The sequence below is a fragment of the Rhinolophus ferrumequinum genome, chromosome 20 (assembly GCF_004115265.2).
Source record: "Rhinolophus ferrumequinum isolate MPI-CBG mRhiFer1 chromosome 20, mRhiFer1_v1.p, whole genome shotgun sequence".
NCBI classification, from domain to species: domain Eukaryota; kingdom Metazoa; phylum Chordata; class Mammalia; order Chiroptera; family Rhinolophidae; genus Rhinolophus; species Rhinolophus ferrumequinum.
In genome coordinates this window covers 12846502-12870491 of record NC_046303.1, presented here as the reverse complement: position 1 = coordinate 12870491, position 23990 = coordinate 12846502, and the positions used below count along the sequence as shown (strand labels likewise).

Genomic DNA, 23990 nt, shown 5'->3' with positions numbered 1-23990 from the left:
AATTTTTTTTCAAAGACGGTATAAAAAAAAAAAATACCCCTTGCCCCACCAATCCTAGTCCCTAGAGATGATCATGAGATGTTTAGATGTTTAGTCTTCCAGATTTTTCTCTGTGCACCCTATATATATATGATATATATGTGTGTACATATATTAGATATTATACATGCTATATACATACTTTTTATTTTTCAAAAATAGGATCAGGCTATAAATAATACTCTGTATTTGCTGTATTCACTTAACAACATGTGGAAATCTCTTCACCTCAGTATATATTATCATCTGAATTTACCACATTCATTTAACAAATAACATGGACTACTCCTAGGCACTGTTCTAGGGCTGGGGATGCCGACCAGCTCCCATTCGGTAGGATACCAAATGATTAAAAGCATGGATTTTGGCAACAGACTGCTAAGGCTTGAGTTCCAACTATGCTATTTTACCTCTGTGTGACCTTGGGCAAGTTACTTAACTTCTCTGTGTCTCAGCGTCTTCTGCTTCAAAATAATAAGAATAATGTCTATCTGATATAGTTGTTGTGCAGAGTGCAACAGTTAATATATGCACAGCCCTTAAAACAGTATCTGGCACATTTAGTTAGCTCTGATTCTTTTCTGGTGAGGGAGGAAGTAAATAAGTAATTAAATAAATGGGTGATATGAGAGAGTAATGAGGGACATAAGATTGAATACTTAAAGAAGGCCTCTGGTGACAGGCTAACATTTGAGCTGAGACCTAAAAGACGACTAATTCCTCACTGATAAGTGTTTACATATATTTAATTAAAAAGAAAATAAAATCTCTATAAATGACACAGAGGTGTAGTGAAAACTGATGATAAGAAAGAAGGGACAAAAATTCTAAATATAAAACGAATCCTAAATATTTAAGTGAGAAGTCTCTGTAGCAACAACAGGTCCCACAAACCAGCACTTCTTGTTGGTGAACAAGAAACTACTGCTTTGTCTCAGAACCCTTTGGGTTCTTCTGGTGACCCCTGGTGGCCAATTCATGAAGTTGGAGGGTTTGCTCCAAAGTGAACAGCTTAGAAGGAGTCAGGTTATCTAGTCCGTTTTTTAGAATCACTACAGAAGGAAATTTCACAATTTCTCACATTAGCACATCCCATTACTTATTCACAATGATGGTGGAAACTCGACCGTATGTCTCAATAGACTGTCATTTGAAGTAAGTGAAACATTTAGATGGTTTAGCATGCTGTGCATAAAAAGATTCTCAGAAACACCCTTCCTTTCTTCCTTTCTCCTTGCGTCTAAGTGAGCCGAGTGGAGACTCTATGTGTAAACTAAATGGAACTAAACTAGAACCCTCCTCCCCTATTGCTCTCATGTGGACATGTCCTCCATGGATAGTCTCCCTTTCCACCCTGCCTCCCCCATCAAACCATACCCATCTTCTGTTCCATCCTTCTGGGCCCTCCTCTCTGTGACATGGTGGAGATAACCTTCTTCTGAGGCCTTACACACATCACTGAGGCAGTAAGTTCATATGCTGGGTGGGGGCCACTCGGGACTTATGTATTTCAGTACTCACAAGTACCATGGTTGTATTTTATACAGAGGACTTATTGGAGTGACACTAGGGAATCTTAGGTATCTCGATATGCATTAGGGAAACATTCTCTGCCAATGGCCAGGGCCAGGTACATACTCCAGCTACCCCCTTCTTACCACCCCCAATAAGGTACCTCGCACTTTGTAAGAGAAACAGCAACTAAACCACTAATGGACCCAAATCCATTTTAAATGGTACCACTGAAAATGAGAAGTGCAATTAGTAAATTAATTAAGGCTCCCTTCACACTTCTATATGCAGAGGTTGATCATTTGTGTGGTTTAAGTAATGTGTTCTATCTTAATTGAGGTCGTTAGTGCCCCAAGTAAATGTCTTGAGATTCCCTCACGTATGTTTGAATGGACTCCCATTTTGCCATCCAGATCCCAGTTCAGCTGACACTTCAGCTACTGCACTGATGCCATAAATGAAGGTAGGACTTCTTAGGTCAAGCAATTGGTTTAGTGACCAGATGGTGAATAGGTCCCTAATTCCATTTTCATTCTACACACATGCTCCCAGCACACACAAACTACTTGCTTAAGACATTCCGTGCTTTTCGGAGGGATTTTAGTTACAGTAGTTGGTGTTGACCACTCACTAAATCTTCCTATACTATGATTGTTGCCACCACACTACCAATGGAAAATGAACATTTGCAAACTTTCTTCTGTCAGAGGCCTCCTTACAACACTCTAAGCTCCCACTGACTCTTAAATTATATCATTAATTTGAGGCAGATTGCACTCCATGAGACTCCTTCTCACCTTTTTTCCTTCCTAGTTATGGCTTCTCTGTGCCCTGCCAGAAAGCGGAACTTTAGAGGCAATGGGCAGGTGGGGGCGGGGGGGCGGTGGAGAATCGCAGAGAAAAGGACCTACTTACCCTTCTTGATGCAAAGAAAGAAATGTCTGAAAAAGTTAGCTACTTTCTTCTCTATGTTAAATTTTCATTTCTCAAAGGGAATCAGGCACACACAAAGGTTTCTGCAGAGTTCAAATATGCCGATAGATGGAATGACCTATAATTTATCATTTTTAGCTACTTTCTTCTGGTTTTCTCTCACCTACCTTTTATTCTTCTTGATCCCTGATGCCATTAAGTACATAGTACAGAGAAGATAAACAGTGAAAGTTCAAAGACAAACGTCTGTGACCTCCAAATCTTTGCTGTATGACAAATGGATTTGTAGCCATCTGTGGTGACACATATTTTAAGAGATCTGTCCAGCACACACCCACTTCTCTAAGAACTGACTCCATTTATTTAACAATAGAAAGGGCCCATTAGCCATGTTTATGTCACATGATACAGCACCAGCAGCCTTAGCTGATTCTACCAAGAAAGAACACCTGACCCAAACTGGCCCATCACACTCTCCCCCTAGTTAATCTCTGTTGATTGCATGGTCCAAAGACAGGTAAACTTGGAAACTGTGGGTAAGCCATCTTCTGCCAAATGCCTGGAGAAGCAAAACATGTTGATCTGCCCAGAAAGAAGAACACAGTACAGATGGGTGATCCTGTGGCATTGGGTGGAATGAGGCTGAGACAAAAAGACTGGCTCCTCTGGCTCCTGATGCCTCTTCATTTCCTGGTTCCTTAGGCCAGACCACACTTTTCGCCCTTGGGGTCTCCAGGCAGGAGAGAAGGATTTAGAACGGGGTGGCTATATCAGTTAGGGTGCAATCGGGAGATAGAAACCACACAGTAATTTTAATTTTTAAATTTTTCTATTTTTTTTAAATTGGTATTATTATTTTTAACCCAGAAACATTGACCTTTAATTCTGTTACAAGTTTCAGTGTTTGTTGTGGCCCCTGCCAGCCATGGGCAAGATTGGAGTTGGAATGCCCCAGGAGCTACATCCTCAGTAGTTGGGCAAATACCAGCATGCTGGGTGGGCTTCCTGTGTCCACCCAGGAACAGGGACATTTTAATATAAAGAGGTATTCATTATAATGGGAGAATAGCCATAAATATGTAAAGAGAATTCTAAAGACTACCTGGGCTGAGAGCGTGCCCAGGATGAACGAACTCATAAGGTGTTTGGGGCCCTTCCCAAGGCTACAGTACAGACCTTGTTGGAGAAGGTAGAGCAGAACCCACTGGGTGGCCGAGAAGGTCACAGGTCCCCAGCCTAAAAATGGCCAACAGTCCCTGGACAAGTAGGAAAGGCCTCCAGGGACAGCGGGCTGTGGCTGGAAGGGTAGGGAGTGCAAAGGAAGTCAGGATGTTGGGAGCCCGCTTGCTTGAAAGGAGGCATGCAACCAGGAGTGCACAGTGTGTGTGATGCGTGGGCTGTGGGAAACCATCCTGCAGGGCCTAGGTGGTCCAGGTTCGTGAGAGGGCTGTGGCGGGGAATGAGCTGTAGGGAGCCTGTCGCGCTGGCAAGGCCTGAGATGTGTGGTGTCTGTGTGGACAGGGCCCCAGCCAGGTGGGCATCACTGGGACAGAGCCAGGGCTATATGCTTGCCGAGGGTCTCCATGGTCTGGGTCCCCAGCTAAGGCAGAGTCTCTGAATGTCCCCACACACATATTCCTGACAAAGTAGGCAGTAGGGCCAAGAGAAAGCAAAACACCAGACAGGGAACAGGAAGAGAAGCCAACTTCCTCCTACAATGTCCCTCCAGCGCCCTCTACTGACAAAGCTTAACATCATATTAGCTGCATAGGAACACGTTTAAAACTCTTAAATCAGGTAAGAGGGTAGAATTGAAGCTAAGAGGGAAAAACAAAACAAAACCACCCCCCAAAAAAACATAAAAACCTGGCACAGTAGTCACCACACCCGAAGTTCTAGTTGTCCCAAGATAGCACGGTCACAGTCCAAGCATATATGAGAAGAGGCTGTCTTAGTTATCCAGTGCTACATAACATGTCTCCAAACCTTAATGGCATAAGACAACAATAATCACTTATTACCTCTCATGTTTTCTGTGGGTCAGGCATTTGGGGATATCTGGCTACACAGTTCTGGCTCAGGGTCTCTCAGAATGTTGCAGTCAAGTTATCAACTGGGGCTGCGGTCATCTGAACGCTTGACTGGGGCGAGGTGACGTCAGCCAAGGTTGGTGTTGACGGGAGGGTGGACGCCTCACCTCCTCTCCATATAGGTTTGTCCATAGGCTTTAGCAGTCCCCAACATGGCATCCGGCTTCCCTCAGACTGAGTGAGCTGAGAGACCAAGGCAGAAGCAGCCCTGCCCGGTGTAAGCCTTGGAAGTCACACACCGTCATTTCTGCTATGATGTATTGGCCACAAAGGCCGGCCTGGATTCAACATGGAAGGGGACTTACACCGGACCATGCAGACCAAGAAAGGAAGATCGCTGGCGACTACCTTGGAGGTTAGTTACCACAGGTGCCACGAGTTCAAGGGCTCATTCATTCAATCCAGACCCTGACTTACACTGCTTGAATGTTTTTATCACTGAGGTTGCACATTCAGGCATGTCTAGTAGGCAAACTGGCTAAAACTCATGAGCCATAGAATGTAAGATTGAGAAGGGACCTTAGAAATCAACTAGGCTTAACAGCTTTATTTCTATATGAGAAATCTGAAGCCCCGAGAGTACGAATGCCCAGTCCCGAGCTGCATAGCCAGGAACTGTGGACGTAGAACGAGAACCCTGGTGTTCTAGCCTTTAGTTCTCGCTTCCCAAATGCAAGCCCTCCGACTAGTTGTACTGGAATCATTGTGGTGCTTGTTAGAAATGTTGATCCCTGAGCCCTCTCCAGATCTACTGGATCAGAATCTCCACTGGGAGGGGCTGGACGCTGAGCTAGGAAAGCTTCATATTTGTACAACTCCCCAGGCATGTCTGAGGAGCAGCTGCGAGTCTGAGAGCCACTGCCCTCTACCACTTCTACTGTTGCCCAGGAAATTCTGCCATCCAGAGGGGGGAGTGAACCTAGCACAGGTGAGGCCCAGGGGGCCTGATTCCACACCTTCACCCCCAGAGTGGACGGTCCTGCAGGCTTCCAGGTATTCTCGGGGACATGCAATCCCACTCATAGAGAGAAGGCCTTCTGCGTTGGCCCAGGGATAGCAGAGCAGTTCACTGCCCTTGCATGGATTGTGGGTTTCTGGACTGTGCCAACCTAATCCTGTGCTCTCCTGATTTTCCTGGTGTCTGGTTAAGAAGGGTCAGCACCTGCATGATCCTGAGGGAGGGCACACCTCAAATGTTGCCTCCAGGTGCCCCAGACCGCACCCTACCCCAGCCTGACTTCTCGACGTGACACTGGTCTTTCTCAGTCACTGTATACTCAGACTCCAGGAATCCCAGCTATTCCTTTTGGCCCGAGGAGCAAGACGGGGTCCTGAGTGAAGGGGCCTAGGCCTACCCTCAAAAATCTCAGGTTTGGGCTCCATGACATTCGAGAGAAATAATCCGCAGGCTTTGGCTAAATGTATCCAACAGATTTTCTACATTCCCACCGAAAAGTCAAATATTGGATACTTTTTTCCAATGAGAAGGATTCTAATTTTAAAAAATAATAATCTCTACGCCTTTTTATCTTCTTAAATGTGAAAAACCCCAATTTCACTTTGTGATTTCCTCACCCAGTAAGCAATGAATCCACATTCCTGGCCAGCCTTCAACTCCTCCCGTGTTGGAATAGCCCTCTCATTCCCGTCTTCTCTAACCTCCCACACTGGGCTTGGCTCGGTTCTGTACAGTACGTCTGTTTATCACAGGAAAACTAATAATGATAAGGATTGCGATAATGTGTAAATAATAACAATCGCAACTCTGCTCACTATGGATCAGGCCCCAAACTAAGGACTTTCCCACATTATCTCCTTTGTCTCAGAACCATTGTCAAGTGGGTATTTTGAGCCTCACTTTAAAACAAACCAAGGCTCCGAGAAGTGAAGAAAATATGCCCAAGGTCACATCTGGCACGAGCAGTGGAGCCAAGGTTTCATGCAAGCTTGACTAACTCAAGAGCCTTACCTGTAACAACTGGAGTCTAGTACCTTCCGTGACTGTTTTCTCACGATCATCACATGCTGGACAAGAGCAAAGAATTTCTCCACCCCAGACCTAGTTTTAAATTCCAATTCTGCCAATCTCTTGTTGGGCAACTTGGGGCTACTGATTTAATCTCTGTAACCTTCTTCATCTATAAAATGAGGATAATTCCTTCCTCGTGTGGTTATTTTAAGGATTATGTTTCAAAAATGCACAGCGTTTAGCATGGAGTCAGTGTTCAATTAACAATAGCTATTATAACTGTTCCATTTTTATTGGCTTCATTATAGTTTTTATCTCATACAAAATGCCTATTCATTTCTCTTGCAGATTGTATCCCCACTGCACACCAATTTCAAGTTCTAGAATCCATTATGCACTGATTTGTATACAATAACAGGGGAATCTCACAGAAATAACAGGAAAACAAAACTAATTTGACAAAGAGCAACCCAAAAAAATACACAGAGGATATTACAAATGTCGCATCCTTCCTGGACCTCTTATTTTCTCTACCTTCATTTTCTGTAGGGTCATTTCTCTCTGGATGACAATATCAGCTGCTTCCCTGAGACAGGCCAGGAACTAATATATCTGCCAAATGAAAGGAACTCTCTCCCATCTGGGTGACCACTGCTGCTGCTTCTCACATGTTTTATCTCCTTTACCCAAACTGGCCCATTCCGTCATTTATAGCCCAACTGACTCAGCAGGAAGGGTTGCTTTGGGGCCTCAGAGACCTGGCTTTGCAGGGGGCCCCTGGTAAGGAGGCTTTGGAACAATCCATCCTGGCTGCCATAGGGTGACAGCTGTCAGCGGTGCTGTCTTTTCATCTTTGCCTCTCTTCCCTGAAGCGTAGTCTGTCATTTTCAATAGTATATTCTGTGCTTAAGCATCTTTCTTCCTGTCATGGCGGCCTGGTGTTTATGTCCGCTGGGATCATCTTAGAACGTGTTTAGGCCTACAGTACTAATCCCCTCAAAACATAACCCAATCAGGAGATGCATAGCTAGGACTTCATTTAATTAAGGGGGGAACCCCAACAGTTCAGTCATTTTTTAATGCAGTGAGTGGGGGGGTTAGACCTCAGTCTAGCAACCAAGAGAGGGTGCAGAGCCTAAGCCCATTTTCCTGACCAGCTTTACTACCCCAGGGCATCACCTACATTCTGCACACAGCTGTTAACCTGCTCAGCGGCAACCTAAGAAAAGACTGGGTCTTTGTTTTATTTTCATTTGATCACTTCCCTCACCATTAATTCCTGTTTTCACAAATCTGAATCATTACTAAAGAAGACTCAATATGCAAAAGTCATTGAGGAACTTACTGAAGGAACTTACTGGTATCACAAACAGCTACCAAAGCAGAAGAGAAAGTAAGGAATCAGGTTTCTGGGGGCTGGGGTCGGGGTGGGGGAGGCAGAGATTGCAATGGATGCTGAGCCCCAACAGGCCCTTAGAGGAATACCAAGCAGGATTAGGGAAGCTGATCCCCACAGGCTGTGTCCCCAGCCCCCCTTTCCAGCCCTCATCCCAGGTGTGTGCATGGGACCACACACTGCCTATATCCGGGGTTGCCTGCTCTAGTTGTTCTTTCTGGTAAAAGGAATGTGGGCCACTTGGGGGCCAGAAACACTGAATACAGGCTGGTGGCCCACAGGCTGGAGTGATGGTTTCTTAGGTGTGCTCCACCTGTTAATTCTACAATTGGATGGACTGTCCCAATTGACAAGTCAGCATCCTGGGAGAATTCGGAGATAATTCTTAAATACAATAAAATGTGAGAATCACTGAGAGAGAACATTCCTGAGAGTCACTAATATAGGCAAAGTTTTTTCAGGTATCCATTTTGCACAGAAGAGTGTCTCCCCAAAGATGTCCACATCCTAATACCAAGAACCTGTGAACAGGTTAAGCTACATGGTAAAGGGGAATTAATGTTGCAGATGGAATTAAGATCATCAGTCAACAGAGCTGCAGGTAGGGAGATAATGCGGGGGTGGGCCCCATGTAATCACAAGGGTCCTTCCCCGTAGGAAAATGAAGCAGAAAACAAGTCAGAGAAAGTGAAGTGGCTATGGAGTCAGCCAGAGTGCTGCGATGGGAGAAGGATTCCACCCATTTTCCCTGAAAATGGAGGAGGGTGCCAAGCGAAGGAATGCCGGCAGCTTCTAGAAATTGCACAAAGCAAGGAATCAGATTCTCCCTTAGAGCCTCCAGAAGGACTGCAGCCCTCAGTGAGACTCGTGTCGGCCTTCCGATTTCCAGAACTGTGAAATAATAAGTTATTGTTGTTTAAGCCACTAAGTTTGTGAATGTTTGTATAGAAGCAATAGAAAACTAATACAAAGGGATTCATGATAAATACCTGTATTCAATAATATTGATAGATACGATATCAAAAATACACTTTTATACTATGGTGTCTGAAAGGCATAAAGTTTAAGAGACTTCCAAGAACACAAAGGAAATTTCCACCTGTTAGAATGAGGTCATATTTCTTGGCTTAATTTACATCAATTCTCCTTAAGACAGACGTGCTGGATAGTTGGATGTTTTCCTGATTGCACCTGGAGTTCCATTCTCTGCTCTGTGCCCTGGAAGGCAGACCTCTATGGACCAGACTCCTTGATCCTCTGGTTTCCAGTTGGGTACCAACAGTGGGGGGTACCAGCAGGAGTCTGGAGGATAGTCACGTATCCAGCTTGCATTTGTCAAACGCTGCATGTGAATCCTTCCTTAAATTTTATGCTCTAGGGTCCTCATTTACCACACTCAACAGTAACACTGAAGAAGAAATGAGAAAATCTATCTAGGGCCCAGGGAAGTCTTCCCAGAGTAGGTGACAGCCTGAAGACTACGATGAGTCCAGCCCAAAAGTATCTAGAATTCCTCACCATTTCTTACATGCCTCCCTCCATTCACAACTATGTGGTGAACTATGTCAGATCAGAGGTCATGGTTGGGAAACCAGGAATGAGAAGTCAAGAAAATACAACCCAACCATACCAACAGAAGCAATTTAATTTGAAAACTACCCTAGATTAAGCAATTTATCTAGTCATTATATATACAGCATTGCTATATGTAAATCATATGCAAATATAAATACCACCCTCCAGAGGGACGGCTTTCTCACTGTTTTCTCTGGCTTCTAAAGCAAATCCAATTTGCAAAATAAAAATAGAAAATTACCTTGCGGTGGTATAATATTTGTTTATGCATCTCAGTACCCCTGCCAATACCCCTAACAGTATCCATAAGCCTAAAATGATTTGTTCATGCTGAAGAACTATGTGACCTTAAAGGTAATTAATTAGGATTGGTAAAATACAAGGGAATACCCACTTGTGTCTCTATAGATTTAAGAGGGTGAGTGGCTTCCTCCTCCAGGAAGCCATCCCTGATTACCAGTCTTCCCCATCCCTTTCCCAAAGGCCCAGAGTGAGTTCAGTTCTCTCTCCTCTGTGTCTCCACATACCGTGTTTCCCAGAAAATAAGACCTAGCCAGACAATCAGCTCTAATGCGTCTTTTGGAGCAAAAATTAATTAATATAAGACCGGGTATTATATTGTATTATAGTAAACAAGACCAGGTATTATATTATCATATTACATTAATTATATTATATTATATTATATTATATTATATTATATTATATTATATTATGTTGTTTACGTTATAAAGACCTAGTCTTATATTATAGTAAAATAAGACCAGGTCTTATATTAATTTTTGCTCCAAAAGATGCATCAGCTATAATGGTCCAGCTAGGTCTTATTTTCGGGGAAACATGGTAGTACTGCTCAATTAATGGGTACTGGATATATGAAAGAGTGAGTGCAGGAATATTAACTGGCCCAGCAAACCCACAGACAGGGCAGCCATTAAGACTATTACCTGTGAACTTCAGAAATCTCGCCCATCCCTGCCCTCAGGTATTTTTAGAACAAAACCACAAAAAGATAGGAAGAAGTCTATGGCAGGAAGAAGGTGGTAGGATTAATATTCTGAATAAGGCTGTACGGAATTTAAAAGTTGGACCTCCCCGCAAACATTTGTTTCCTGCACATAAACAGGAAAACCACACCGAGTCACTGGCACTTATTTTTAGAAAAGAAAAAGAAGAAAACATCTAAAAGATTAAAAATAAATACAGCCTTAGGTTGGTTGTAGGCTAATATTTCTACCCTGGAGCAGCGCAGTCTGCTCTTGAGTGTCAGTGTTCCGTTAGGGCGCTGTGGCAGGCTTACCTGAGCCGGAAAGAACCAGAAGAAAAGGTTGCTGTTGTAAGTCTTATTCACGGTGAGGTAGCCGGCGTAACTCTCCACATTTGATCCTGAGAAAGGAGCGACCGAACTCAATTGTCTCCCTAGTGAGGAGAAAAATGTACCCAAGGATCAGAGAAATAATAGGTGGTTAGCCATCTCCATCTTCTCCCGGACTCATTTTCCCAGGGGCTGGGTTGGGGATGGAGTGATCAGAAAGGCTACAAGGGGACTGGCAGAAAGGTACTTACTGTAGCAAATTCCAACGTGCCCTGGCCAAGTCTATATACTCGACATACATAAATGAGCCAAGGACAGTGACATCTTTCAGAGTTTTTAATTTTTTATTTACTTATTTTTTGTCCCCAAATATATTTTATGAGTGATAATAAGACTTTCATTAAAAGAAAAAAAAAATCGCCTAATCTCAGCTCCACTCTAAAAAGTAAAATAAACTGAAGTGTTCATATTGGGCCACCTGGAGGACCAGGGCAGGATAAAGTCACTTGACCCCAAAGCGGGGAGGCTTGCAAGAGAAACAACATAGCTAACTAGTCTTCAGCCATGGGAGGCCTCCACACTTTCCTTATCATAAAAGCAAAAGGCCTGTTAACTTCCATCCAGAGAAATAGGTTGAGGCATGTGGGAAGCCGGGATGGCTGGGGACGGTGGGGAGAGGCAGGCAGTGAAACTGGGGGTGACCGCCTGGCTACTTAGAGGGAGCCAGATAGGACAGTCGTAGGAGGCCGAGGTCCTGGCTTTCTTATGGCAGCAAAGGGACAGGGACGAGGAGGGGGAAAGAGGGAATGCTTAGAAAACCACGGCCACCCAGGAGGAAATAATACTAATAGGAGCTAACACTTAAAAGGCCACTGTACCGAGGACTTTACATTGGCGGTAGGTACAGCACAGAGAGGTTAAGTAAGTTGTCCAAGGTCACACAGACAGTCAAGGAGAGGTTAAAACTGAGGAGTCAGGCTGCAGAGTTTGCTCCTTCCCCCACCCTCCTACGCTGCTTCTGTTGGAGAATTAGTCATGCGGTGTAAGTGGAAGGGGAAGCGTGATTTGGAAAGGAGTTAAGAAAGAACAGAAATTAAATCGCAGGGTGTGGTAGGGAAGTGGAAGGAGAAGTATGAATGGAGTTCTCTAGTAGTGACAAAGCAAGGGTCTCAAATAGTTTCTTGAAAAAGGACTCATTCAAGAAAAGCCACTTAAGTCTGAGACTTAAGTTGGAGACTGTTTAGTAGGCAGGAGTAGGTAGGAAGCTTGATCCTTTACACATGCCATCAACTAAAGGTGCTTCGGTGGCTGCCAAAGCCCATAGGCTCTGGAGTACCCATGGTTCGCATGTCTTACCAACTTGACCTTCAGTGACATCACTGACAGGGTGCAATAAGCCACAGGGAGAATGTTTACACTCAGGGAATCAGAGCTCCAAATCAGGGCCCAAGCCCCCCCGCTGGTTGTTAAACTTCTCCCTGCACACCACTGCTCTGGAGCCACAAGTTCTGCTTTTAAAATGGATCTGCCTTCCCGAAGGGAAACTCCTCTGGACCACTCAGTTCCTTTTCCCTGGTGCTTTGCTGATTCTCGGGTTACTAATGACAAGCTCTGTGACACTTTTAACAGGCGGATATTTAACCTCTTTGGGCTCCAGTCTCTCATCTATGAAACACGGACAACCTGAAGAGTTCACGCACATAGAACCTGTAGGAAAGAGGCTGGCTTGTAGAGAGCATTGCTGCTGTTGTCTGGGAAACGTATCCACTGACTGGGAACTGGGAGGACCTGGGAGCAGAGGCTACGGTGGGGACATAGGAAAGGTGACAACAGGTAGTTTCCAGAGGGTCCCGCTGGGCTAGCACAATGGGAAGAGCACGGATTTCCAAGTCGGACAGACCTGGGTTTGCAGCCCAACTAGGCTCCTTAGCAAGTGACTTCATCTCTCTGAGCGTCTGTCTTTTATGCAAAACGGGGATGCTGTTTTCCCCACCCTGGACTTTCTGTGAGGATCAAATGAAAACGGGTAGACGAACCAATAGCACGAAGCTGCACATGAAATAAGGGCACAGGCAAAGTGGGGGATAACTATCAACATCCCAGGCCATCCGAAGTCTGGAAGGCTTTGCCTTTTTTGGGCTCAGTCCAGGTCCCTCAGTGAAAATTGCTTAATCTAACTTCTCCAGCTCTTCCCCTTCTCTTCCAATGAGATCTACCCTCCCCACCAGAAAAAAGGCAAAGAAAAAAGAAGAGAGAAGGATTTGAAGAAAAAGAAAAGAGCGATGTTTAGGGAAACATCGTGTGTGCCAGCCCTCCTCCCCCAGCCCTCCCACCCAGCAGACCCTTCCCTCCAGCAGTCATTCCTTTCCTTTCCCCTTCTTTGCTTCCTTTCTCAAATTAGCCCAAGAAAAGATCACCGTCCATTGTTGGGCAGGCTTTAAAACACTTGTTTTGGGCCATTATTTCAATTGAGCCACAATTAGCATATAACATTATATTAGTTTCAGATGTTCAACCTAATGGTTTGACGTTTGTATATATTGCAAAATGACCGCCACAGTAAGTATAATTAACAGCGTCACCACACACTTACAATTTTGTTTTCCTTGTGATAAGAACTTTTGAGGTCTACTCTCTTAAAAACTGTCAAATATGCAATACAGTATTATCAATTATAGTTACCATGCTGTACATGCCATCCCCAGGACTTATTTCTTCTATAACCAGAAGTTTGTACCTAAAACACTTTTGAAATATTTTTTCACAAAACTATCAATCTTCTCAGAGTCAGAGACCCCCACCCTTCACAAAAGGAGGCCAGAGAACTAAAAAGTAAGGGGTTGGGAATGAGTGAGATGTGAAACACAGAGAGCTAAGTGAACAGGAGAGGATTCGAGAAAGAAGACAGAGAAAAATGAGAACGGTCAAAGTAGAACAAGAAAAACAGAAAATATATAATAGAAAGGAGCTGGAGGGGATGGAGTATGGAAGAGAGATGACTGAACCAATCTATCTGAAAATGACTCAGATGCTTACCCTCCCTTTTGAGGACTCAAAAGTTGTTTCACTGCTACCTATGTTTACTCAGGTACATTTCCTACCTTCCCTTCTAGATCAGCGGCTTTTGGAAAGCAAAGAATTTCTCTAGTTTACCTTTGTACTTCCGGGGACATAGCATGCTTGAGTTACACACTTAAGACTTTCATTACATACTTTCAATGGATGGATGGATGGATGAACGAATGGACTAAAACAGGCCACACTGACAATGCACTAGAATTAGCTTATTTCTATAAAAACCTTTTAAGGCAAGCAGGCCTTATTAAGATCTTAAGAAATTTTGAAAAACTTCCCTGGCCCACAGAAAACTGGTTCATCCTGTTCCAAATTTTAAATTTCCTTTAAGTAGGCCACAATAAAATAATTAAAAATTCTTTCAACTAAAACGATTGTTTTATATTTTCAAATATTCTGTTCATCCTTCCAGAGTCTATTAATGGAATATGGAAAATACACCCCTGTAGAAGTTTCTTTCTTCCTGGAACCATGACTCACAATACAAATGTTTAAACCCGTTAAAGAAAGGAAAAAGGTTTTCTTTGAAGCGATTTCACTTCCTTCTTGTTATTTACTGCGGTTACCAGTGTTTGTAATAGTACCATGTTCAAAAAGATTGGAGTGTGCCCCAAAAAGGGCATAAACCAGCTTATCAGGGTGCATTTCACATCCGCCAAGACTAGGGTCATCATCAGTATAGACATGACACTACCAGACCCTAAGTGATAATAAATTAAGACCCAATAGCAAAATATTCTTTAAAATGTGTGAAAATGCCGTGTATGTAAACACGTTAAAATTTGCCTCCTATATTCATTTTGTTTCAGAGCGTAGGGATTTTATTCTTGCTGCAGAGAAAGTAAACATGCAATTCCAATTACAGGAAACTAAACCAGCTAATTGGGGCTTAGAAAAATGAAACTTCCCTTGTCTTTCAGTGAATGACTATCTCAAAAATGTTCCATTGCAATATTAAGACTCACGTTCCTCGGGTTTTCACAGACTCAATAAACAAGAGAGATTTAGGGAAACAAACTGCCCATCTGTCCAGAGCTTCCAAAAGTTTCAGTACTTGAATAAAATTATCCTTAATTGTATTATCAGGGCTGCATTTGCATACCCAGATGTACCAGATTTTGGATCAGCCACTTAAAATTCCAATCAAAGATTCTGACTGTGTAACAGAACATTAGAAAGTGACATTACATCAGATTTAATATTTTAAGTATTGTCACTATTCAGACGGTGATCTATCAGGGCTGGCACAAAGGACGAGAGGAAACTACCTCCCTTGAAATCTTTTCATTGCTATGGCTGACGACCATCACTGCAACACTCACAGTCACGAAATACAGGAAAGAGAGGGAGGTGGACAATCTCCCCAGGTGGATTTCACTTGATCCTACCAGGTGTCTGATCCAGACACACCAGGGTCACTGTCATGTAATGCCTTTGTTTAAGCCGTTGTCCTCACTCAGTACGCACAGGCCCTTGTCTGTTTTCCCAAATGTTGGTCAGCACCCTCAGATCTGCAGCCAGTCACGTAGCACAGCGGTTTGTACCTTGGGTTCTGGAATTAGCAGAGATAGGTTTTAATCCCAGCTCTGCCACGTACTAGCTTTAAATGGTCTTGGGTAAGATACTGAATTTCTCTGGGCCTCATTTTTCTCATCTGTAAAATGGGAACTATAATTATGCATTCTTCATTAGGGTTGCTCTGGGAATTAAAGGAGCTGGTGTGTGTAAAGCACAATGCCTGGCACATATTCAGGTCTAAAATTTAAATTCTACAAATTTTTATTGCGTGCCCATTACATAGGCGCACTTTGCTAGGTACTAGGATATAATAACTAAATGCTAGCTACTTGAGATTTTTACTATTTACTACTATTACTACTGTCTCCCTGGACTATGCCAACCAATGGGATCATTTTCTCCTCAAAATCTCCAGCGTGCCGAACTCAAATGCAATACTTTAGTATTTTAATATTCACTGCCTTAGTCCTTCATCGTTTTATGTGTGTATCTGGTCACCCCGGTAAAGCACAAGCTTCTTAAACAAAGAAAAACAAACTATAGCAGGCACATCACAGAGAAAATTTGGGTCCTAAACACGTTTGTTACTATTATCTGTATCCCCTTGGGCAAGTCATGGCAGGTAACTGTGTCTCATCTGTGGATTGGTAGAGTTGGTTCTATGAGTATTTAATTCCTTTTCAACTCGAAACTAAATGGTTTGCTTTGGTTTATTGTTGTGAACATAATTAAGACAGTAGTGTCTACTTATTAAGGAAGTTTGGTAAATTTGGATTGATGATTGCCTCTTCATATAAGTCTAGTGAATGAGCCGAAGTGTAGGAGGCTACCGTCTTCTCATGACTCTTCTACAGCAAGTAAAAATGAATCTTTTTTTAAAAAAGCCTGACTACATTATCTAACTACACTATCTGACTATATGACCACTGGCTATGTTATCAAACGTACACTAATGTACACTGACTACATTATCAAAGTTTTTCACTTTTTCTTTGAAAAGAGATGGTGAAACATGGAACCAATGTGTATTTTAGAAAAAGAGAGATGAACAGGACTCAAATGGGTCCTTAAGATACGACACTGTTTTGGTTTTATACCAAACAAAGAAAAAGAACAATGACATTGGCTGTTTTATTTTAAACTTCCATATGGAGTAGATAGATTTGTTTTTGATCTTTCAAACGATCATTTCCCTAAAATTTCCAGTCTCACTTCCACACTCCTGTGCAACACCTACCAACGCACCAGACACAAGCATTAACTCTGCCGATCCGCTTGTGACCGGGCACAAAGTTGGTCCTTCAGAGCAAACACCAATGACTCCATCTATGTGCCAGATGCCATGTCTCTCAACTACTTAAAGAAAGTGCTCCAGCAAGAGTTGCCCCCACCCCAAGAGTTGCCCTCCCCCCTCTGCTGGATCGTTTCCTCCACCAAACACGGTATCTCCTACCCTCTTAAAGACGCTTCCTGCACCCATAGCTCCCTCCAGCCACCATCCCTGCTTCCATTTACAAATAGCTCATCAGAATAGCCACCTATATACTATTTTATAGCTCAGGAGCCTACTGAGGTCCAGAATGATAAATTTATCTACACTGTGATTTACCGAAGCATGAAAAAGCATGAAGAGTGGAGGCAGGTCATAACTTTCAGTCTCTGTTGACACCAAATGAAACATTTTTTCCTACTACTAATAAGAGTAGAAAACCCCATTTACAAACACTTAATTTTTAGAGAGCGATTTACAGAGCATAAAGAGTTTTCACCTGCATTTTCTCATCTGATTCTTAAAATATCCCTGCAACTGGGGTAAGTTCTTACATCTCCAGCTAATTAATGAGGAAACTGAGGTGTAGGATGTCTGGGTAATTTGCCAGGTAAGGGGGGTCAGCACATGACTGGGAGTACAGGTTCTGGGTGTGAATCCTGCCTCTGGGGTCTGTGGATTCTGACAAGTAACTTCTCTTTCTTCTTAGCTTCCTGTATGTTAAAATGAGTATGCCTCCCTGGATTGTCGACATGCTTAAATGAGTTTATGTAGAATACTTGGAACCAGTAACTGACACATAGTAAGTTCTAAGGTTGGTAATAACCTTATTAAGTGTCCAGTACTAGACAGACACTGTACTAATCTTATAAAGAGAAGTACGGGGACTCAACAACTAGATAAACTGGCCCTGACGAACTCTCCTTTTAGCTCACAACTCTGATAATATGTGACATCAAATCACTAGCATTTGAAATAGAACAAGTGAAGAAAAATACCAGAACATATTTGGGATCCTGCAGGATAATTGCTCAAAAAAAGAAAAACTGTTGAAAGTATCCCAGTGGTTTTCTGATGAAACTGACCTTCTGCGAGTTTCCTAGCTTCAACATAGGGAGTAAGAAACAATGGCTGTCCTGCATCTCCCTTCTGTGGTATGGACACTCGGACATTTCTGTATACAGAGTGAAACAGCCCATCACCGCCAGGGCTGAATATCAACAGGACCAACAAAACAGTCGCCTTCCACATGGCACCCATCATTCCGTCTGCGCCTAGGATAAAAACAATGAAATTCCACAAATGAATCAAAAGAGTAAATATTTACCATTTTACATGCAAGGCATTCATTTATTCATTCAAAAAAAAATTTGTATGTAAAGTTCCTTTGCTAAACCCCTTGGATACTACCAAAATAAAACAGACCCAATCCCTGCTTATCCTGAAATCAACAGGCTAATGGCAGGCTACCCAGGGGTTTACTATGCAACTGGAGAAACAATTTATATTTCTAATACTGTGGTCTGGAAAGTAAATTCAACGCAGAATTAGTTAAAGCCTCGAGACAACAAGGACTCTGTAACTGACCACCGAATGAATGATAGAGACCGTTTATCCGCTACAGGAAGCAGAGAACATTTCAGGCTGAGAACCTAGGAAGGGCTTACCAAGGTCGGATGTGAATAAAGAGTGGGTGGAACTCAGACCGGCAGGAGAAATGGGGAAGGCGGCACTGGTGGGTGGAACAGCTGTAGCTTGAGCAACCTTGACACCTTACTTATTGACGGGCACTTTGTAGGGAAATTTAAAACAAACTAAGTGAATTTCTGGTTTCCTCTAATGTCTCTTACAAAATCAGGAAACTTGGCATCCAAGAACAAAAACGAAAGAAGGAAGAGAGGAAGGGTTCTAGAATTATCTTTGGGTCCCTACCCCAAAGCTAGTTGATAAACTCAAGAGTTAGGTCTCACGCTTCACTAACACAAAGCTCTTCAAGGATCTTCAAATCTGATATTTGCTTATTCACCTGGGCTGATAATAATAATGGCTTAAAATTATATGTGATTTCCCTGACTTATATACAAACACGTAAATTAGATTTAAAATGGGCTTTCCCTTTGTATTTTTAGCTGATTTGAACCTCTTAGTAACTCAACCAGGAAAGCCAGGATTATTATCACCAGAGTTATATCACGAAAGCTTGACTCAAAGGAGTGCCTTATCCAAGGACATGAACTTGGAGCAATCAGACCTAGAACTCAACCAGAGTCAGGACCAGGGGAAGGTGAGTCAGGTGGAGATGCAGGGTCGGATCCCGTCGTTGTTTTTTTTTAATTTTGATATTTTGTTCATCGTGAATTTTTTTGTCATCAATTTTTGCATACTATTTATCCTGATGACTGAGTTTTTTGGCACTCTTAAATTTTACACCCAAGGTGGGTGTCTCGCTTCTGCACTTAATCCTGACCCTGCTAAGTATTATGATGCCTACATCGATGCTGTTACATTACTCGGCGTTACTCCTGTTTAAGCACGATTCAAATTCTTAGTCCTAAAGTCTAAGTAAAATACAGGAAATAAATAAATACGCTGCTCACTCAGATTTCTAGATGCAAAAAGAAATATACAATTATGCAAATATAATGCCTGCTTTTGACTGTTTGCTGCTTTAAAATACCAAGCTATTAAAACATCTTAAAAACAAAATGTGTAAAAATCTACTAACCACATGCTTATCACAATCCAATTTGGCATAATATGAAAATACTGGTTGTAGCAAATTTGAAAAGCTTTTCAGCCACATTTCCCCCATAAGATAAAAGTTTATAACTATAATTGAATTGAATATATAATCCTTGTAAAGTCTTTCACGGTTAACTTAATAGAATTCCCCATACTTAATTTAAACAAGCCCAAGCACATACAACATGTAGCTAAAAATTGCCTTTGCCTATTATTGACTATAATAAAGAACAAAATGAATTTAGACACTGAAATTAGGTTCCCAAGAAGCCCAAGGGTAATGACCACTATGGCACTGATAAAACATTTTTTAAATGATGTGAACTTGTGCTGATGTTTTAATAACAGCTACTTTCATGGAATGCTTGAAATCAACAATCTTTCTAACTGGTTCAGTGGGTAAAACAATCTGTGGTATTAAAAATATACTAGAAGTTCTTCCAGTAAAAGGTTTTTTTTTTTTTTCTTTTTTCTTTTCCCCCTGGGGTCAGAAACAAGAAACTAAGAATGCCATCTAATTTCTCAATCTTCCTAATGCCAACCTCCAGCCCCCTTTAATGGAAGTCATTAATATTTAAATAACCAGGGTAGTTACAGCACTTCTCTTGTAAGCAGATGTTGACTCAAAGATGTTAAAGAAGAGGTAAAACTGGTTTTCGTTTAATTGACATATTTAATTAATAAAAGTCAGAGTTGGGTCACATTAGTAGATCTCATTAACATTTAATCAAATAACTATTAGAGTCACGCTTTCCCATGTAGGAGAATTAAAGCAACAACATTTTTCATTACACAGTTCTCATTTAACAGTCTGAATTCCTGAACTGTGCTCAGTTGTCATCTCTCCTAATGAAATGAAAACTATTATCATGAATGGAAGTGTTTTTTTTCTTAATATCCTTCTCAAGTGTTTTTGTGTATCCTAAGATTGGCCTGAATCATTTTTATTTATTGAACATGTATTGAGTACTTTCTAAACTAATAAACCCTGTACCTGAAGCTAATGCCCACAGAAGGTGCAAGAAAAAATTGTTAATCATACACTTTAACATATGTCTATTTGAAATAATATGAAAACATTGGTGTTATTTCCAGTTCAAACATATCATATTGAAGGATTCAGGCAAACTATTCCTCTTAATAAATGTTTAGAAACAGAATAAAATCTAGGCAAACATAAAGCAATGTTGGCAGAATCAAATAAGCTAAAGGTCAAAAGTATATGATTTGCTAAAACTATCTTATTAAACTTTAAATATTATAGTTGGAAACTGCGTCCAATGTACAATGTTCAATAAATAAAAATGATTCAGGCTAATCTTAGAATATCACAGTGCTCTGTAGAATAAAACAGTCAACAATGTAAGCAATTTAATTGTTACAGTATACCAAAAAGATGAAATTATTATATATACCATGTTTCCCTGAAAATAAGACCTAGCCGGACATCAGCTCTAAGGTGTCTTTTGGAGCAAAAATTAATATAAGACCAGTATTATATTATATTATACCCGGTATTATACTGTATTATATTATACCCGGTCTTGTGTTATATTAAAACAAGACTGGGTCTTATATTAATTTTTGCTCCAAAAGATGCATTAGAGCTGATGGTCCGGTTAGGTATTATTTTCAGGGAAACATGGTAGCAGTGAATATGACTCTATGATAATGTTTTGGAAAATATACTAAAATATTAGATAAAGAAAAGCAGGCTATTAAAATGGATATATGGTATTTTATCCTTATTTAATACTTCTTAAGAATTTCTAAATTTTCTACAATAATTACTCTGATAATCAGAAAAATGTAATTTTTGGTTTTGCTTTTTTAAGACAAAGTGAAGCAACGGATAGACATGGCAAAAAAAAAAAATGCTTGTTCCTGTTTCTTATTCCTTATTATTACCTGGTTATGACCTCTTGCGTTTCCTAGGATTAAGGTTCTGTTTGTTCTTTTAGAATAGGTGCTTTTTTCTCTAACATTATGTGAAGATGTGTCCTGATCTCCTAACGCAACAGAACCTCAGAGACTCAAAGTGCATTTTCTCTTTGGTAAATATGAAGGCTCTGCATAAATGTGAGATGTTATAATAATCATAATAATTATTGTTTTTGTATTTAATTCTGCCTGGAGTAGAATTCATAACCAATAGGTGTATAATTGGTAGTAAGCAAATATTTGTTGAACTGATGGATCCAAACAATGAATCACATGATATTTGAGACCTAGATGAGATAACAGATGTTCATATGGCCCAATTCTTTCATTTTACAGACTAGAAAACTGAAGCCAGAAAAGTAAGTATGTGACTTGCTTAAGATTATACCACTGGTGAGCAGTAGGACCCAGCAAGACTCAAAGCCAGGCATCCAACCTGCTTTCCACTCCCCCATCTTTGGTTACCATCACATTCAGCTATTTTAACTCTTATTTTAGCAATAGATAATAACAGCCTATAACGGTCCTAAACCTTTTCGTAGATCATCAGAGGATGTAGCAAAATAAATAAATAACTGAAACATTAATAAGTAAATCTTTCCAGAGAAATTTCGTATATCAGAGTTCATACTTCTCCAGGTTCTGCCATGACTGATTCAGGGGACCTCGGGCAAGACAGTGACTTCTCTACGTCCCAGCCAGTGTGTGAGAACCAAAGATTAGGTTTCTAGGAACTTTGAGAACCAGCTGTTCAACATGGTCATTGTTAAAAATTAAACTATAAAAACTTACCCTTCATAAGTAGTATTTAAAAATGTCATAAATACTCAAAACTCATCACTTCCAACTTATTTTACTACATTTTACTATTATGTATGCTCCAGAGTTATTTATTTATGTATTTATTGACTCGTGGATGGATGGATTATAGGATGGTTTGTCACTGTGCATTTCTTTCCAAGTTTGTGTTCAATGATGTCATGTTGATAGTGTGAAACCAGCTATGGTGGGAATATTTACACCATGGAAATCGGCAAACATCACACGTCAGGCCTTTCCTGTATTGTCCCCCTCCCCGCCACCACCCCCAGGGAGCCAGTTGTTAAACATTTACCTGCACAGGTTGGTCTCATGTTCTTATTTGGAAAATGAGCTGGAAACCATATGAAATGACCAGCAGAAGAGACAAAAAGGGAAAATCCTGCCAAGTTGTCATCTGTATGTGGAAGCATCCAACAACACAACTAGATACGCAAGGCCTCCAGAAAAGCAACATGAAAAAGCCACTGGAAGGTGTGTATTCTACCAAAAAAAAAAGAATCCAAAACAAAAACTCCAGAATGAGGAAAAAAAAACAGCACATGTTTCAAGCAGCTGTTTTCCCTTTCTCTCCTTCCCACTTCTCCATTTTATATTACAGATTATTCTAACCAAAGGATAAAAATCATTCATGTAATAAACATTATAGCTGTAATTAAAACAGTTATTTGGAGCTCCCTTACATATTTAACTGGTTTTAGTAACTCCCAACATAATAAAAGCATTCCCCCAAACAAAAAAAAACGGGCCAACTAGTAGCAGACATTTCCATGAAATCTGTAATAAAAGAAGGGTACGAAAAAGTGGTTCCTTTATTTAAAAAAGATTCAGTCACCTCTGAAAATTACTCAAGCATATCCAAAGCATTTGAATCCTGTAATAATAGGCTATTGTGCAACCCAGAATTAAATACCAACTCAAATCCCAAATCTAGCTATTTTGCAAAAATGATTTCCATGCAAACAAATGGTGAAAGAAAACCTTTATTTTGAAGGATCCACTGTTCATCTTCCTTATGTCATCATTGTAATTTCTAAAATTGGTATTTGAAGCACTCTTTTCCTAGAAAGGACACAGGACATGCCACACAAGGTAACAGACAACCTTTTGCTGGTACTAAGTGGCACTGAGACTTACGTGCCTATCTCTTTTACACAGGCTGCCCCTCTGGCATCAGATAGTGGTGTCTAATCATGCTAGTGAATTAGTTGTCCCTATCTCTGCCACCATATCCTGGGACTCACAGGAAAGGGAGACAAACCTGAGTTATGTGGCAGGTAGAGAATGAAAAGAATCAGGAAGAAGAGAAAACGTTATCTGACAATGTAATAGGGAGCTTTACCTTGAAATCTCACTCCAACCAGAAGGAAAATTTTGAGTGGGAGCGGGAAATAAAAAGTAGACATGTCCCAAAATGTAACAGTTTTGATGTTAGAAAGACCATTCCCATAATCAAAAGCATCATCATGATAATGACACAAGAGCCACCAATTATTGAATGCTGCCTACAGGCATTGTGCCAATTGCTTTGTATATGTATTTCTAATCTTTTCCATGTAAGTACTATTATTATCCCATTTTACAGGTGAGAAACCGATCCTCAGAGAATGTAACTTACATGCCCAGGTTCACAAAGCTAAGAAGTGGCTGAGCAATAAGAGGCCAGTCCTTATTAGTCTCCAAAGACCACTCTATATAGTTCCAATACCAGCATCTCCCAAAATGTGCTGTGTGTGCCTGGGTCCCTACTCCCTATGCAGGTAAGTTTGGAAATACAACATACTATAGCCCCTCAG

At 41.2% G+C, this 23990-nt stretch overlaps 1 protein-coding gene across 3 annotated transcripts in view; it reads right to left on the bottom strand.

Moving 5' to 3' along the window:
• CPVL (carboxypeptidase vitellogenic like) overlaps positions 1 to 23990 on the bottom strand; it is a 113662-nt gene that overhangs the window by 75290 nt on the left and 14382 nt on the right. For all 3 annotated transcript variants that reach the window (XM_033088525.1, XM_033088526.1, XM_033088524.1), the window contains exons 2-3: positions 17778 to 17966; positions 10815 to 10933 (exon numbers count right to left, since the gene is read on the bottom strand). In XM_033088525.1, coding sequence (XP_032944416.1) covers positions 10815 to 10933; positions 17778 to 17955 — 297 coding nt within the window. In that variant the 5' untranslated portion in view covers positions 17956 to 17966. The remainder of the gene's footprint in view (positions 1 to 10814; positions 10934 to 17777; positions 17967 to 23990) is intronic.